This window comes from Denticeps clupeoides, chromosome 7 (genome assembly GCF_900700375.1).
Source record: "Denticeps clupeoides chromosome 7, fDenClu1.1, whole genome shotgun sequence".
Lineage (NCBI taxonomy): Eukaryota > Metazoa > Chordata > Actinopteri > Clupeiformes > Denticipitidae > Denticeps > Denticeps clupeoides.
In genome coordinates, this window is record NC_041713.1 from 17,799,840 (window position 1) to 17,816,345 (window position 16,506).

At 44.1% G+C, this 16,506-nt stretch overlaps 1 protein-coding gene across 1 annotated transcript in view; it reads right to left on the minus strand.

Annotated features, from left to right (window-relative positions):
• col5a3a (collagen, type V, alpha 3a) overlaps positions 1 to 16,506 on the minus strand; it is a 53,120-nt gene that overhangs the window by 18,754 nt on the left and 17,860 nt on the right. Inside the window, 29 exon segments of the mRNA XM_028985804.1 lie at positions 238 to 282; positions 375 to 428; positions 759 to 812; positions 1,381 to 1,488; positions 1,575 to 1,628; positions 2,108 to 2,152; positions 2,587 to 2,640; positions 2,970 to 3,014; positions 3,562 to 3,615; positions 3,882 to 3,926; positions 4,031 to 4,084; positions 4,350 to 4,394; positions 4,597 to 4,650; positions 5,268 to 5,312; positions 6,026 to 6,079; positions 6,289 to 6,342; positions 7,187 to 7,240; positions 7,478 to 7,531; positions 7,623 to 7,676; positions 7,983 to 8,039; positions 8,168 to 8,251; positions 8,425 to 8,499; positions 9,856 to 9,918; positions 10,017 to 10,058; positions 10,271 to 10,324; positions 10,439 to 10,561; positions 10,778 to 10,891; positions 11,955 to 12,359; positions 14,496 to 14,618. Coding sequence (XP_028841637.1) covers positions 238 to 282; positions 375 to 428; positions 759 to 812; positions 1,381 to 1,488; positions 1,575 to 1,628; positions 2,108 to 2,152; positions 2,587 to 2,640; positions 2,970 to 3,014; positions 3,562 to 3,615; positions 3,882 to 3,926; positions 4,031 to 4,084; positions 4,350 to 4,394; positions 4,597 to 4,650; positions 5,268 to 5,312; positions 6,026 to 6,079; positions 6,289 to 6,342; positions 7,187 to 7,240; positions 7,478 to 7,531; positions 7,623 to 7,676; positions 7,983 to 8,039; positions 8,168 to 8,251; positions 8,425 to 8,499; positions 9,856 to 9,918; positions 10,017 to 10,058; positions 10,271 to 10,324; positions 10,439 to 10,561; positions 10,778 to 10,891; positions 11,955 to 12,359; positions 14,496 to 14,618 — 2,166 coding nt within the window.

Below are 16,506 nucleotides of genomic sequence, written 5' to 3' on the forward strand. Positions count from 1 at the left end.
TCAGCGTCTCATAGGTCAGACCCCACACAGGTGATAAATAAAGCAGAGCTGCTTTGGTTGTGTTAATTCATTTTAAACACATGAAACGATTAATTGAGGCAGATTTCAATGCTAGTAACGCGACATCCCTAGTTCTTTTTTTTTTTTTTTTTTTTATGACCCTAAAGGCTCGAATTCAAGTAAAACCATGTTGAAATATGAACATTTTTACAGCCCTGGTTTGGGGATCACACTCACATTTGGTCCTCTCTCCCCTTCAGTTCCCGGCTGACCGACAGGACCCTGAAACAGACAGGAAGGAGTTGTCACTCATCAAACCCCAAAACGGCAGCATGTATAATGTGGCAGGTGGAGAATGCTGGGAATATTCTTACCCGGCGTCCTTTCTCCCCCACCAGTCCTGCAGCACCTGGGAAGCCTACAGATCCCTGAGGAACGCACAAAAGCTATTGAACGAGCCTGTTTAATTTATCTGTAATCAGCCTTTACATTTAATTAACCAGCAATTAAGTACTGAATCATGCTGACCATAAATAACCAAACAATGGCTTTAAGAAAGCGCTAATAAATAGTTCTCAGCCTTCTGAAGGGCTATTCATAAAACACCAGTTTTTATCTGCTGTTTATGGTCCAATAAATAACAGGCTAATTTTCAAATATTAACGAACCAGGGAAGCAGGGAAAAAAATTCCAGCCAAAGCTGAAATGCACTTACAGAATAAAAAAAAAGCTAATGTATAAAATAATGTAGTTCCTACTTTAGCTCCTTGTCGTCCTGGGTACCCAGGCAAGCCCGGAACACCAAGTTTACCCTGGAGCAAAACAAGAAAACACAATGATGAAGGAGAAGAAACAGAAAAGATAAGCATTGCAGATGTTTTTTTTATTGTATGAGCACTAAAAAAAATCAGCAGCGCTGCATTATTCACACAGCCATTCAACAAGCTGAACATCACGTACACCAGTGGCTAAATGACACTCGCCTGTGCACTGCATGCTGTACACGAGATGTAAATCAAAACTCGGATCTAGCACCGACCCTAAATACACTGTACAGGGCCGCAGCCAGATTTTCACTGCATGGGTAGGCATTCTGTTTTCCATTTTTGGATTTGGATATTCATAGTGAAATACATTTTGTCAGCACATTCTTGTCATTTATTTGTATGTCACTGCACCGGGAAAATGTGGAAATGTATAGTATAGAATCACAAAATATAACCTATCATAGATGATGTATTCGTTACATATAAATAGATTATAAATACATAAATGTCCTACTTCATCAGAACAGACAGATTTATATGAATCTATATGTTATGTGGCTATTTACTGACTATTACTAAAATCCAGGTTTATAGTGCACATCCGAACTCATACCTTCTCTCCAGCAATACCAGCAGGTCCTGTCTCTCCCACTGGTCCTGATTGGCCCTTGGGTCCTTCTGGACCATCCTCTCCATGACTTCCTGGAGATCCAATGTCACCCTGTACACACACAAATATGCAAACTCACTCAGACTGCAGGACACTTTTAATGTGTACTAAAGAGACGTTTGTTCTGTGACACTTACTCTGTCCCCGTTGACCCCCATTTCACCTTTTGCCCCAGGGAACCCATCTTCACCCTGTTACACACAAAAATAGTCCACATCTCCAACAAACAATGTTAAATACTCTAAACAACATAGGGCTCTGCATAGAAATATCAACCTCACTATATGAACCCCAACCAACCAATACGCCCCATTGTGAAATTTACATTTATGATTATTCCCTCTTTTTACCCCAGTTTCAGCTCGTTTTTTACTAGCAGTCATTTGCACTGTTTGTAACAGTTAAAACAACAATATCATTACAACTATATTGATACGATTGTGCCCATTATGTATATACTGCATCCATCAGATAATGTCAAGTTTACCGGATAGTCAACATACAGTATGGCATCCGAGTGCTCATGAACCCCACTTTCACTAATCCTGCTGCTGACACTGTTCTCCAGAGCAGAACATGTAAACCCTGTACTACTCCAGGGGGATGGGACCCGTGATTAGCGAATGTGAGTCACTCAAGGTAATGAGTCAATTGAACGTCTCATCCTTACCTTCTCTCCTTTACTGCCCTTCAAGCCTCGAACTCCATCTGCTCCCTTATGAAAACAGACACGTTTTTGTCAAAATTGCTCTTTCCCCGTGTAATCAGGAGCATCAGACTAGAGTTAAGAAATCACTGCGCTCTAACTTTGAATCAAAAGCAGCTACAGCAGCAGAAGCGGCTTCTCTTGCTTTGTTATGCTCATTCTAGCTCACTAACCAACTGAAGTTTCTCAGGCTGATTTGAATTCCGTTCCTAACAATGGACTAATACAAAGTTCTGTGTCAGTGCGCTCTTCCGAACATCAATCAAACGTTCCTCAAGCTGCCAAGGGCTCTGCCCATGAGAACGATGGCTATACCTGAGCCTGCCATTTGTCATTTAGAGACAGACAGCTTGTCAATCACTTCGGTCAGACACGCCCTGAAAAATCAAAAGTGTTTGAGGCCGATGCGCTAGGGGGGGATTCACAGCGGATGGCGAACTCACCTTCACACCTCGAGTGCCTGGGTATCCGACAGGCCCCTGCGCCCCAGCCGGACCCTGCAAGAGAGAGGAGATGAGGGACTATTCGTGGCAAAGAGCAAAGGGGTGAAACAGAGGGGAAGCAATCACGCTCGGCGGCCAGGAGGTAATAAGTGACGATGTGGTGTTCGCGCCCCGCACTAATCAGCCAGTGTAAGTGCACGCGGGTAATGGGTTCATACAAGCGCACAATTACAGCATGTTTACTTGAGCACACAGTGACACTGAGAGGGGATTACGGAACAGACGTGGGAGACGGGGAGAGAGAGAGAGGGTGATTTGGGATGCGGAAACGGTCATCAAAAGACTCTTTACAAAAATTGAAAAGGTTTGCCCATGTGACCCACCGGGAGTCCTTTTTCCCCGGGAGGTCCTTCTCTTCCTGGATGACCCTGTGTAGAGAGTATACTCAAATGTTACCATGGCAACCAGCTGATTAGAAAACATCTTTTTGTGCTTCTAAATGGATTTTTTAAAAGCCAGAGGAAAACACACACACACACACACACACACACACACACAGAGGCATCGATTTAATGCCATGGAGATTCATCAGCCTTTAATAGTGGTGACTTTATGACAGTTTAGCTGGAAAATCATAGGAAGCTAAATGCAGAGGGTAACCTGTTAAACCGTATCATTCCACTGTTTCACATCATTTTGCTTTCAATTATTCCTGAATGACCTTGACAAGAAAATGTCATTAATTTAACATTAGCATGAAACATTCTGCAAAAAGACGTCCACGGGTTACATATTAAGGATTTAGCCTCAGCAGCATCTGACTGAATCCTGTATTCTGTAGCATTTATGGCTATTAACCAGTGGAGGTGTAATTTAACGAGTGTAGATTTATCTTCCACTTTGCTGGAACACGAGCAGAATATGGCATCTTGTTCTTGTTCTCTTCCCACAGGCCAACTGGACTGATGTACTCACCAGAGGACCGTCTACACCAGGGAGCCCCTGCATTCCCAGCTTCCCTTGAGGTCCCTGATTAGAGCAGATAGAATGTCATGTGATTTATTTCAATATTTCATCATTTTACTTACCCTCCATGTGAAAAATCACCCCTGACCCCCTAATAGGGTTTAGCTTTGATGACATATATTCTTCAGCTGTGCGCCTCTGTGTTTGAGTGCTCGCTATCGATTTGCTGTCAGACTGAGAGCATCGCTCCCATGGGTTGGCCCTGACAGGGGTCGGAGGTTAGCGCTTTAATGCTGAAATTAACAGGGAGATGTACTGCCCCCGCCTACCTTCTCCCCCGGCAGTCCAATGGGGCCTTGTGAACCAGGAAAACCCTACAGAGAAATACAGGGCCAATCACATCAGCTTTCAGGCCGCGTTTATTAACAATTGTGCATACGTGCATCCTTTTTCCAACAGATTACTAATAACGCTGTACCTGCGGGCCGGGGTTTCCTTGTTGACCTTGAGGTCCTGCCTCCCCTGGGGGTCCCTGTGAAGACATGAACGTCAGACCACATCTCACCTCCCATTATTAATGTAACCGTGACTGGTCAGACTACCCTTGGCAAACCAAATGAAACAGTGTTAATCTGTCTGAATCACCTTTGCTTATCGCCTGTCGTTTGAATTGCATCTGAATTGAATCTGTTTTACTGAAACCTTGACACTGACGTTTTTTTTATATTTTTGCGTGTGTGTGTCAGTCATTACAGTGACTGACTGCCCTTCTCAAAGTTGCCAAAAAAAAAACTCACCTGATTTCCTTTTGGGCCCTGAACACCATCTATGCCAATGATACCCTGAGAGGTTAAAAATCAAGAATATCAGTCATAAGTAGCATTTTGCTAATGAATAATTCTAATAATAATTAAAGGCCTGACAGACAGGTTAACAGTTAGTCATGTGACTGATTTCAAAAGCATTACCGTACCAAAAACACATTAAAGCCCAATTAAGGACTCGGCACATGTGCTTGGTCATTTCCCTGTCCTTGTGACCTACCGGTTGGCCAGGTGGTCCGGGTGGCCCCCTTGGCCCAGCCATTCCCCTGGTACCCTGGCAAGAATGAGAGTGTCAGAGTCAGAGACCAGAGACTTTTGTCATTTGCATGATGCCTGGTTGTGTATGTGTGCAACAGGAAAGTTGTGTGCTTTCTGTGGCAGTGTACATGCGCACAACTGTTTTGTTTTTGAAGCTACGTCCCGGGCGTTGTACGCCGGCCAAGCCACCTGTTCCGGAGCCACATCTGTGATCTCCCGGGAGGTGATTGATATGGAAATATAATCACACAGGCTGGGATTTCATCTCCTCACTCTTCAATCTCTCCCTCCATCTATCTCTATCCTAATATTTATCTGCTCCGCGTCTTGCGCCTCGCCGCCCCTCCCACAGCTCAGACCCCTCCCCGACCTCCATCTCTCCCTCTCTCTTCCAAGTTGCCCGTCGCACTGCTCCAGGCTGAGCTGTGATCCATTTAAAGAGGCAGACCCACGCTGAGCCCCATCCTCACCTGCAGGGACAGAAATGGAGGGTGAGTCACAGCCAATCGGCTTGCGCATGGCCACGGAGCTACTACAATGAGGGGTGGGCCTGGGCATGTGTGTCGTTTTGTTTGTGTGAGTGAGCGGGTTAGAGGGAGAGACATTTTGTTAAGTCGTGGTCTGATCACTCACAGGTTCACCTGGTTGTCCTCCCGGCCCCACAGGACCATCCGAACCCTGGTGAAGGAGGAGAGGAAAACACATCAAAAACCCCAATTAGAACCAGTCCCGTCTTACAAAAAGCGTTCCTCTCGCCTCCCAGGTCTAGGAATGCTGGGAATAATGTTGTACCCGAGTTGACCACGTTCTAGTCTACAACCTTGGTTAGCTATGTTCACAGGCTAACAGAGAGGGAGGGAGGAGACAGGATCTTGTACTACGTGATGAAAGACTGGGCAGAAAAGGCATTGAGGAACCCACTGAAGTAAGTTAATTAGCCATCAGAGACATTTGGCCGTTTTGTATGATTTTTGGCGGAAACCATCAGGAATCTGGCAACACGGCATGCACAAATTTGTGTGTGTAACTCATTGGCAGGAGGGGTATAAATAGTCCAAAATGAGGAAAAATCATCACTATAGTCTCCCATCAGTTTAAACATATAAAGTTTTTTTATAAATTTTATCATGTAACTCCATTTGGATCTCAACATTCTAGCTTTCGATCAAGAGAAATATTCTTTATGCCATTGCAACTATGCAAGTAATTTTAGGAAAATATATGTTCCTTTCACTTGCCTATGGTATGCCATTTTTCAAACTAACAGGCAAAACGAATTATCACAGCATAGGGACAATTTACATGAGATCATTTTGAGGTATTTCAGTGGTTCAGTCCTCAGCTATTTGTTTTATGGCTGTAACCAGGCTGTCGGCACTGATATTCCTCACCTTCTCTCCTTGTTCTCCAACTGGACCAAAGAGACCTGGCTTCCCTCTGTCCCCCTAGAGACAGCCATACCCGGAAAAAAATCAGTAGGGGGAAAAACAATCTTTCCCTGCCCAAATGTGCAGTATTGACTGAACTAAACATTTCTGCACCAACAGCATATTTCATATTGCACACCCACACTTGTTTAAAAGAAGTGGGAAAAAAGCTCATGTCAGCAAACTAAAGAGTTCCTGTGCGGTCCAGGCTGGTCTGCCTGACTTACTCTGTGTCCTTTGTTCCCAGGGAGGCCCGGCAGTCCATCAAACCCTCTGTCACCCTGGAAAGCGTGTGGAGAAATCGATGATGAACAGCGACGGACGAGACACAACACACACATCAAAGCAAGTGTCAGTTTTTATCACGGCCCGGTTTTGCCTGCTCCAGCTGCCATTCCGTCACCATCTCACCAGCACAGACACACATTGTTGCTGACAGAGGCACACAGGTGGATTGAGGGGACGTCCCTGCGGACCCCCTTCCCCCCATCTGGCCGTCCCAAGCCCAGAGGCCAGGCTGGAGATCCGTCCTCTGTTTGAGAGCTGGAATCGGGTCCCGATAAAAGGCACTGTTGTTCGGTGGACTCCACTGTCAGGGGGACGTTATTTATTCACTCAGCTCTCCCCACACAGCTGTACAGCGCTGGGGCCTTGGCGTGGTTAATGTTCTCAAATAACAATGGTTCAGTGTAGCTCTGGGCCTGTTCTATAAGGGAGGCTGTGTAATGAGATTGATGAGATCGATGTCTTTAGATCTTGCAAACTTCTATTCAAGAATAGATTTGTTTTTGGCAAAAACATACAGTAGGGACATTCACCATAAGCAGACGCACAATATATAGATTAAATGATCGACTGCAGGCTTTAATAATCAAATTTGATGACATGGGGTCAAGACTCTAGGTTCACAAATGTTATATTTAGTTTTTTATGTAGCCATTCAGAGATTATATTTATGCCTTGTTTTGGCTTCCACACCCTATGTTCCCTCCAAGAACCCAATAAAGACAGTCTGTAAAATGTTCTTGTAGTGGGAGTTGTTTTTAATGAAGTGTCAACCAGTAAACACCACACCAGATGGGGACCGGCTCACATGTCGCAGCAGGATCCCTGCTAATATCTCACCTTTTCGCCTGCCTCCCCTGGAGCTCCACGACCTCCGTCCGTTCCTGGACGTCCCTGATGGACAACATACACAAGCTTCTGTTATTCTCCGACACCAGAAAAATGGCAGAAACAAATAAGCAGAGAAACAGAGGACAAGCAATGAATGTAAAAACATACATATCTGCATTATTTTCATACAGCAGAGTCCAAGGTCTGCACACAATGATGAACTTCCAACTCATGAATTTCATGAATGTCAATGATATTGCAAGAAAACCTACAGAACCAGACATGTTGATGGACACTTACTCTTTTCCCTGGTTTTCCATTAAGACCAGGAGGACCAGTTAAGCCACGGGGACCCTAACAGAGCCATAATTAAAAAAAAATTTTGATTTATGTAAGTTACAAGTAAAAATGTCCAAAAATTCCTTCTATTATTAAAGATGATTACCGATGGTCCTGTATCACCACTGTCACCTTTGAGTCCATGAGGGCCTGGTAAACCCTAAAAAACACCAGCATACAAATGAAAAAGACACAAATCAGATTTCCAAAAGTCACAAGCACATATAGATTTCCTGGACATTAAAAATCTGTAGCTAAGCAGTGCTGGCCTGAGGAACCGGATTCTTAACCAAATTGATGCAGGCCCAAATCCCAAACTGCCAAGGTGCTACTAAGGTACCCTTGAGCAAAGAACCGCCCCCTGGCACCATTCATTGATCACAAAATGGTTCGAATGCAGAGGACATATTTTGCTGTGTGCACCATGTATCACAATCACAAAACAATCACTTTTACATTTTCTCACCATGGGTCCTGATCGTCCTGTAAGACCAAGTGGGCCTGGTGGTCCCTTTAAAGACAGCTAAAATTGGGGGAAAAAACATAAACATTTAACACATCTGGAAATGCACAGCAGCCCTTAATGTTAATGTTAAATAATAACAGTCACTGTTAATGTTAAATTATGTGAGTTGGGTAGGAAGGCCTTACTTTGGTCTGCTGTAGAATGGCTTGTGCTTGTGCCTCTTGAGCTGACACCAATGGGCCTTTCTGTGAGTCTCCACCATACTGAAACTATAGCAGAGCCCATGACTGACTGGATTTCACATGCATAGGTGATCTCTCTTTCTACCACTCATGACCATTTTTTGCAATTACACACTTCCACCTAGTGGCAAGTACCAGCTACTGACATGAAAGTTACTTCTATTGTTATGTGTGCTTGCTGGAAGCAAAGAGACCCTTACCGGTAACATGAGTAGGGTGCCTGGAGGGCCTGGTATCCCATCAGCACCAGGAAGTCCAGGTCTCCCTTCAGGACCCTGAGTTAGAGCAGATTTCAATATGAACACATTACAGCACCTGTGCATATACGCAGTGTGTATGTGGTACATACATGAGAGTGTAGTAGCCTAGTAGGTAACTCATTTGCCTATAAACCAAAAGACCTGTGTTCAAACCCCACTTACCATTGTATTCCTGATGTAGACACTTAACCCTGAGGGTCTCCAGGGCGACTGTCCCTGTAACTACTGATTGTAATTCGCTCTGGATAAGGACTTCAAATAAATGTTGTAAAATGTAAATATATTTTAAGTGATATTGCCTACTTGCACATAAGAACGAAATTAAGCTTTTAATGTTTAATTTTGGGTTTTCCAGGGAATTGCAGGACACGTCAGGCTGCACAAACAGCTCTGAATCTATTTGTGCAAAGCATGCCAGTCTTTGTCAGGTTTTAATATCACCTGACAGAGACAGGGCTCATAAAACAGCCCAGTTTTATATGTTTTTCCCCATTTGATACCCACATTAAAATCATATTAAGCCTTCAAGTCATGGTAAAACATTCAAAACAGAAGTGCACGAATGGTGCCAATGAAAAAGCTGTTTATGTGACACTGAAAGGGAATGCCGGCTCTATGGATTATGTAAAACTCTATCCTATATAAATCCTGACACGACATGTTCCTGAGGCAAAGCAGTCTAAGATGCAGTGTGTTACTAAAATCTTCATCTTTAACTTTACAACACCATTAGCAGGGCTGACTGGCATTTTAAACTGAAAAAAGAAATGCTTTGTGTGGTTAATCTCATCGTAATCTTAGCATCTGCTCGAGCTGAGATCTTTTAATTACTCCAACATAGCTGAGCGTGTTCATTAAAGACGACAAGACACAGGATTTTCTGCCTTCGCTGAGGCCTTTAGCCGTTCACTTTTGTGTGTGTGTGTGTTGGTGTGTGTGTAGGATGCAGTTTGTCCACAGGGAGGAACACACACAATCCCGAATAAATTAGGTCAAATTCAAATGTGAGTCAGAAAATCCCCATGGTTTTCCTGAAGGTCAGTGAAAGGTCACTTGAGCCCACATGATCATGTCTGTCGAGGCTGTCCAAGCCACTGTCATGGCAACAGACTTGCATACCCTTGACCCACAGTGAGGATGGGTCAGCCTGTCCTCTGTACTGGACCCAAGCCTGTCCGCTTGGGCTTCTCTTCATCACGTACAAATCTTTCGCCTTTTACTTCCCGCTTACTACCATTGTGTCCCTGAGCAAGACACTTAACCTAAGTTGCTCCAGGGGGACTGTCCCTGTAACTACTGATTGTACGTCGCTCTGGATAAGAGCGTCTGATAAATGCCATAAATGTAAATGTAAATGTTAGGAATGCTCACCAAGTCCCCGGGTTCTCCTCCTGGGCCTGGGGGTCCGGTCGGCCCAGGAATGCCAGGAAGGCCCTGGAGGAAAAATATAAACAATTAGAGCAATAAACAGATAGACAACGTTTTTAAATGTGTTCCACATCTTGTTTAATGAGAACCATTTTTTGACCAACCTCTGGTCCTGGTGGGCCAGCAGGTCCTTCTATCACTGTGCCCTGAGCAAAATAAAATAACAGGGTTTAATGCAATAAGCACATTGATATTATGATTATTTCCAGAATGCACTTCTGAGCATCGGAGCATTCCTGCTTCAGATCACTGCAGCTACAGGGGGGTGGAAGTCCAAAAGCCATTCTCTCATTAGCCAGCGCAGCCATGCATGGCCTGGCCTGGTGTGTGTGGCGGTATGCGCACTGTGAGCACTCACTGGCTCCATGACGGCAGGCTCGCCCTTCTCTCCTTTCTGTCCTCGGAGTCTGTCCTGGGGACACGGGACGAGAGCGAGGGAGAAGAGAACGAGATGTGCCGTCAGCATTCAGCAACGATGAATCCGCGGTCCCGAGTGCTTGGTGACTTATAACTCTGCCTGACATACCTCACCCCCCCACGTCTCAGCTCCCTCTGTCTCAGCTGGCCGGAAGATGTCGGCATCCACTTCATATTCTTCGTACAGCTCACTGGAGTCTGAGGTGTTCTTGTAGTCCTCGTAATCGAAGACCTGTGATTCCAATAATCCGTCAAAAATCATAGCATTACTTTTGGAGTAACAAGGCTTGTTACTCTATAACCTCACATCATAGTTTTCATAATCTTCAGTTTTGCTTTTTGTTAACACAGTCATAAAAAGAAACACCCATAATTGAGTAAATGTGTCAAAACCTTTGAAACAGTCTTGGATTTCTTTTTGCCAGAAGAGTAAAACAACATGCAATACCTCATAATCAGTGATGTTGGGGCCCACTGTAACTATGGAGACATCCAGGTTGCCATTCTGGGCATCATAATCCTCATAATCCACCACCTCTGCCTTCTTCACCGGCCGGTTCTCCTGCACACGACCGCACACAACGTCAGAGTGGAGTCATGGCAAAAGTAACCACAGAGACACCAAGCAGCCCTGATCTTCCCAGTGCTGTAACTGGTCAGGCCCAATGCTAAGAGATGGTAGCGCTGCTTAGCATTGCTCAAAACCATGCTAGTGGATGTTAGACACACAGATGAGGTTTTTATAGGCCTACAGGTTAACAAGCCAGCACATGTGGTGGTTGATGCACAATTTGTGAGAGATGGTGGTTACAGGAGGTGTTGGTGGTGTCAGTAGAAGTGCATTTAAGCACAGTAGCAGTGAAATTTACACCATCATAAGCGTTGCAGAGGTTTATTTCACACTGAGAAACGTATGTTTAAAAAAATATGGACACTGTAAGGTCTAGCGCCCCTGTTGGTGACCTGCTGTAGATTTTTTAGCACCACAGATCCAACATGTTTCCAGAAAACAAACAGGATTGTGGTGCAAGGATGGCCAACAAATGGTTGAGATAGACTTGACTATGCATGCTCTAAATTTGAATAAAATGCAATCAATGTTTGCGTTGGATATAAACAGAGAGTGCGCATGAGACATCAGTGCGTCCATGTTTTTTACAGTCTATAATAGATACTAAGATGCAAATGAGCAATACTATTGAGAACAAGGAGTTTGAATAGAACATAAAGACTTGCAACTGATCAATTAGATATAAATAAACTGATTAATTATTAACAGACAATTGATTAATAGACCACTAAGTGACATGCAAGAAACTACACAAACTAAAGAAAACTACATCTAGTGTAATTACTCTACAACATAGCCACATTGAACTTACTACCACATTCAGAATGTCTACCATGCATACAGAGCTGAGCACGAGTTAAAATGAAAAAGATTATAACCGCCATCTCCGATGCTCTAGAAGGGTGAGGCTTGTGACGGTTAGTGGCTTGGTGACTTGTTAAATTTCCTAATGCTACGAGTCATTAATGGGTCAGTACACAGCGAGAAGCAGGACTGAGGGAGCAGGTGACGGTGGGATGAGTACGGTTTTATTTGATTTTATTTTGGAGTCTACCTCCACCTCAGTCGCTGGTAGCTGAGACAGAATGGATGGCGTCACAGCGGGGTCTTCAAAATTGGATTCTGGCTCATGGGTGGGCATCTCCGGAATTGAGTCAATTTGCACCATGGTCTCAGTTGGACTGTGTGCCATAGTTGATGTCCCAAGGAGAGAGATGGCTGTGGACAGCACGGCGGCTTTTGAGAGATATTCGTAGGTGAGTGTGGACACCGGGAGAAATCCTTCCTCGGGAACCTTGCCTTCCTTTCTCTTCTTTCTTGATTCTTTTTTACCTCCACGTTTTGATGACCTGTCCCTCTTTTTCTTGTTCTTTTTGCCCTTCCTGTCTTTTTTGTTTTGCTTCTTTGGATCTTGCGGCTCGTCGCCTTGCATCATTGAGTTAGATTGAAAGGAAAGGGCCTTTATTGAGCAGAGAAGCAGATAGGGTGCAGATCAGAGAAAGAAGATGATGAAATGACCAAGAAAGATTCTGACAGAAGAGAGAAGACACTTTAGAAGTCACTCTATAGGATAAATCACACTGTAATCCTCCTAGTCTTGTCAAGGTCTATTAAAGATATCACAAAACACACAGGAAAGAGGACAGAGTGATAATTATTTGGCATGACATCTCAAAAACCTGCTCAGACACATGAATCATTCATGTAAAAAAAACACAGCTCTGCTATTGAAGGAGAGAATGGGGTGCTAGCGTGATGGGTACTGATGGGAGGTGTGTGTGTGTGTGTGTGTGTGTGTGTGTGTGTGTGTGTTGATGTTTGTATGTATACGAGGAGCCATTAAACAGATCCAGTCAATGAGGAGAGGCTGATGAATGCTGATAGAAATAGGTCAGTGATGCTGATGGTTCCTTCGCCAGTTCTCTCATCTGTGGTGATGTGGAGAAAGCCAGTTGGCGCTGGGTCCGGACTGATGCAGAAATGTTGGGAATGCATCAGGACTGAACACATAAGCCCTCACACAAAACAATGAGGAGAAAGCCCAACAGAGAGCCATAAAACTAGAGCCACTAACATACACTCCCATAATAACGCAGATAAATATAAGAACACCAGACATATTAAACAAACAGAGGCCATAGGACATTATATGCAAAAAAATCATAAATAAAACATAAATAAAAACTTTTGGTTTGTATCAATAGGCTGCCCTTACAATCTATGCACTATATCATCAACTATTTTATGTAACAGTTTTTGGAGGCATAGCCTTTTAAACGCAAAAAATTCATGTGAACAAATATTAATTGCTTCTCTGAGACATTAAGGATTTATTATCTTGCCTATTAATTATTAATATGAAACCGAAGACATATTAAGGATACATCAAAATTAGGACGTACCCTAATATATCTCTTTAGAGCAACTGATGCAGATAGAGATAGATTAAAATGAGTATAAAACCTGTTTTAATAAATTCAGGGTCTTTCAGCAATCATTTTTAATTAGGTGTAAATTTAATATAATCTGACATATAATCTAGAAAATATACATATATGTATGTACAATATACCAATAGAAGGCTTATGGTTTGCTGACCTTTGTAGTTTTTTAGATGATGAACATTCTTATACACCAAACTGAATGAGTTGATTTTCTGTGAAAGGCATTTAAGGTCAGACACACACACAACGTCAACACACAACAACACTACACTACTTTCAGATTAAGATCTAACCTCACTCTCACTCTCACGGTCTGACACACACATAAATTTATCTCCTCAGCTGCCTGTACTGCCGTGCAGGCTGTCGGTGTGAATGTAGAAGGGAAATGCGGTGATACGCTGTGAGATTTACGGGCTGCTGGCGCCCGGCCTCGCCCTGAGCTGAGCAGCGCTCCGCGCCAGGGAAGCACCTGACATTGCTGAAGGATGCAGTGCTGCTGGCGGCGTATCAGAGGAAGCAGGAGGCCACCGCCGCTGCAGCTCTGACTCATGGCTGCCTCCCAGCCTGGCCTTTTAACTGTATTAGCATTCTGTTTAAGGGCTGTTGGCTGAGAAGATTGTGCGGTAATAAATAAAGTGAGGGGCCGGGCAGGTCTTTGGCAGGAACATCTCAATCGATGTGCATTCTTGTTCTTCCTTTTAATGGTTGACTGAGAAACCAACGCTCAGGGTAAGCGGCCTGGTGGGCAGAGCAAATCTGAGCTGAACTGCAGCAAACTTGAACCTCGTGCAACAAAACTCAACAGCAGCGGTTAAACAGCAAAAGTGATTGATCTGTTCATTTTATACTGGTGCAAAAGGGAAACAATGGGAAAAGAGACAGAAAAATGACTTCTCGCAATGGAGCTGACGTGAGCTAGTCAACAGTGTTACTGGGAAAGATGTTTGGACTGGATGGACAACAGAGATTGGAATACTGACATGGGAAAGAATGAAAGGAATTTTGTGTGTCTGTGTGCAGGTCTATGGGCAATTAAAAGGGAAAAAAGAAAGAAAGAAAGAAAGAAAGAAAGAAAGAAAGAAAGAAAGACTCTGTACTGAATGTAGATCTCTGGTGGGTTGTGTCTCCCCCCAGTGGCAGAGCCTCACCTCCTTAGGGTCCAACGGCTGGCTGCTGTAGGGCAGGGGGGTGTGGCAGTCTGGGATGTAGTGTTGGCAGTAGTCGGCTGCAGTTCGGGGGTCCTCCACTATCAGCAACTGCTGGATGTCTCCCTGCCATACAGAGAGGGAAGGAGAGAGAGAGAGAGAGAGAGAGAGAGAGAGAGAGAGATTAATGTTTTATTAACCGTTCAGACAACTAAAGTGAGAATATCTTTAAAAAGGAGATCACATAAAACATACAGACAGCACCTATGCCTATTTTAACTTGAGTAATTTTTTTTTGGTACTTTTTGTATAACAATGTCAAAGCATGAGAAATTTCTATGGTGTGAACTACCAGCCCATTCTAAAATCTATCTTGTGCTTCCAGGTTACCTGCATTAAGGGTGGTAGTAGCCTAGTGGGTAACACACTTGACTTGGAACCAAATCCCACTTACTGCTTGTATCCCTGAGCAAGACATTTAACCCTAAGTTGCTCCAGGGGGGACTGTCCATGTAACTACTGATTGTAAGTCGCTCTGGATAAGGGCGTCTAATAAATGCTGTAAATGTAAAATGTCCTGCCGCTTCTCCCAAGCAGTGTGTTTTTTGATAGGCACTTGGGAATTTTCACATTAAGACCAGGCAACATTGTTTCTGTCTGACCAGTTTTGATTATTATGTGCAATTTCAGATCCTCCAAAATATAAAGTGAAATATAATATAAAGTGAAGTGATTGTCACTTGTGATACACACAGCAATGGTGCACACAGTGAAATTTGTCCTCTGCATTTAACCCATCACCCTGAGTGAGCAGTGGGCAGCCATGACCAGTGCCTGGGGAGCAGTGTGTGGGGACGGTGCTTTGCTCAGTGGCAGTCGGGATTCGAACCGGCAACCTTCTGATTACGAGGCCGCTTCCTTAACCGCTAGGCCACCACTGCCCCCGCTAGGCCCCAGTCCTCATCCTAATTCAAGCAGTTCAAGCAATTCAAGTCCCTATCCTAATTCAAGCAGCTAATCCCATAATTTTAAATACTTGAAATAAATGTATTGGTTTGTTGCAATGAAGCTAAAGACTCTATAATCAGAGTGACCCTGATTGCAATATTTTTTAATGTGATTCTTGTTGATGTTATTCAAAAGCTCTCCCTTCTAATTCCCCCAGAGATTAGGACAGGCAGAGGACAGATACCTTTTTTTGCTATTCCCTGTACCTCCCTAACTAACACATGGCTGCAGCTTTACTGCTGCACGCTCCAAAGAAAATGGCATCCAGACCGACTGTGTGTGTGTGTGTGTGTGTGTGAATTATATATTGTGTTTGCTATGTCATCTTGCACCGCCGGGATAGTGGGTGGGTGGGAAGGGGGGATTCTAAACATCTGAGTCTTTTTCTCGAAGGGAGCCAATAAAATCACAGAAAAAGATCAAAGGCCTTCTTCAAATGGCAGCCAAGTTTTGAGACTGCAGCGCCGGGGTGGCACACATCAGCATGTTTAATTGGCTGTGAATATCTGAAGTGGGGCACGGCTGACCGCGAATAAGTCTGGGGTCCGAAAGGAAGCCTGTACCCACATCAGCGCCTCAGATAAGGCATTATGCCGAATTCTGGAAATCCTGTCTGCTTTTGTAGCTCTTTATCCAGCCCGGGCGGAGTTTACCACCCTGACCTTTTCCACATACCTGACCTTTCCGCATTTCTGTAAGTCTTCACACAATAAAGTCGAGTTACTTCTGTTTATTCTGGTGTAGAGTAGCTGTCGGTGGACAGCATTTGTAACAATCACAGCAAAAAATCTACTCTGACAGAATCCATTATTGAAGGAGGGAGCATCAACAGTGTCGGTTCCAGACACACTCACACATCCATTCTTCACCCGAAACACACCTCCCTTCAGCCGAGACACACACATCACCCCAGATGCCCATGATTGGACAGGGTTTTAATGCAGCCATGCTTTTTTATGAAGAGGTCTCACACCCAGCGCTAAATGGCCTGAGTCTTATGAGCCTG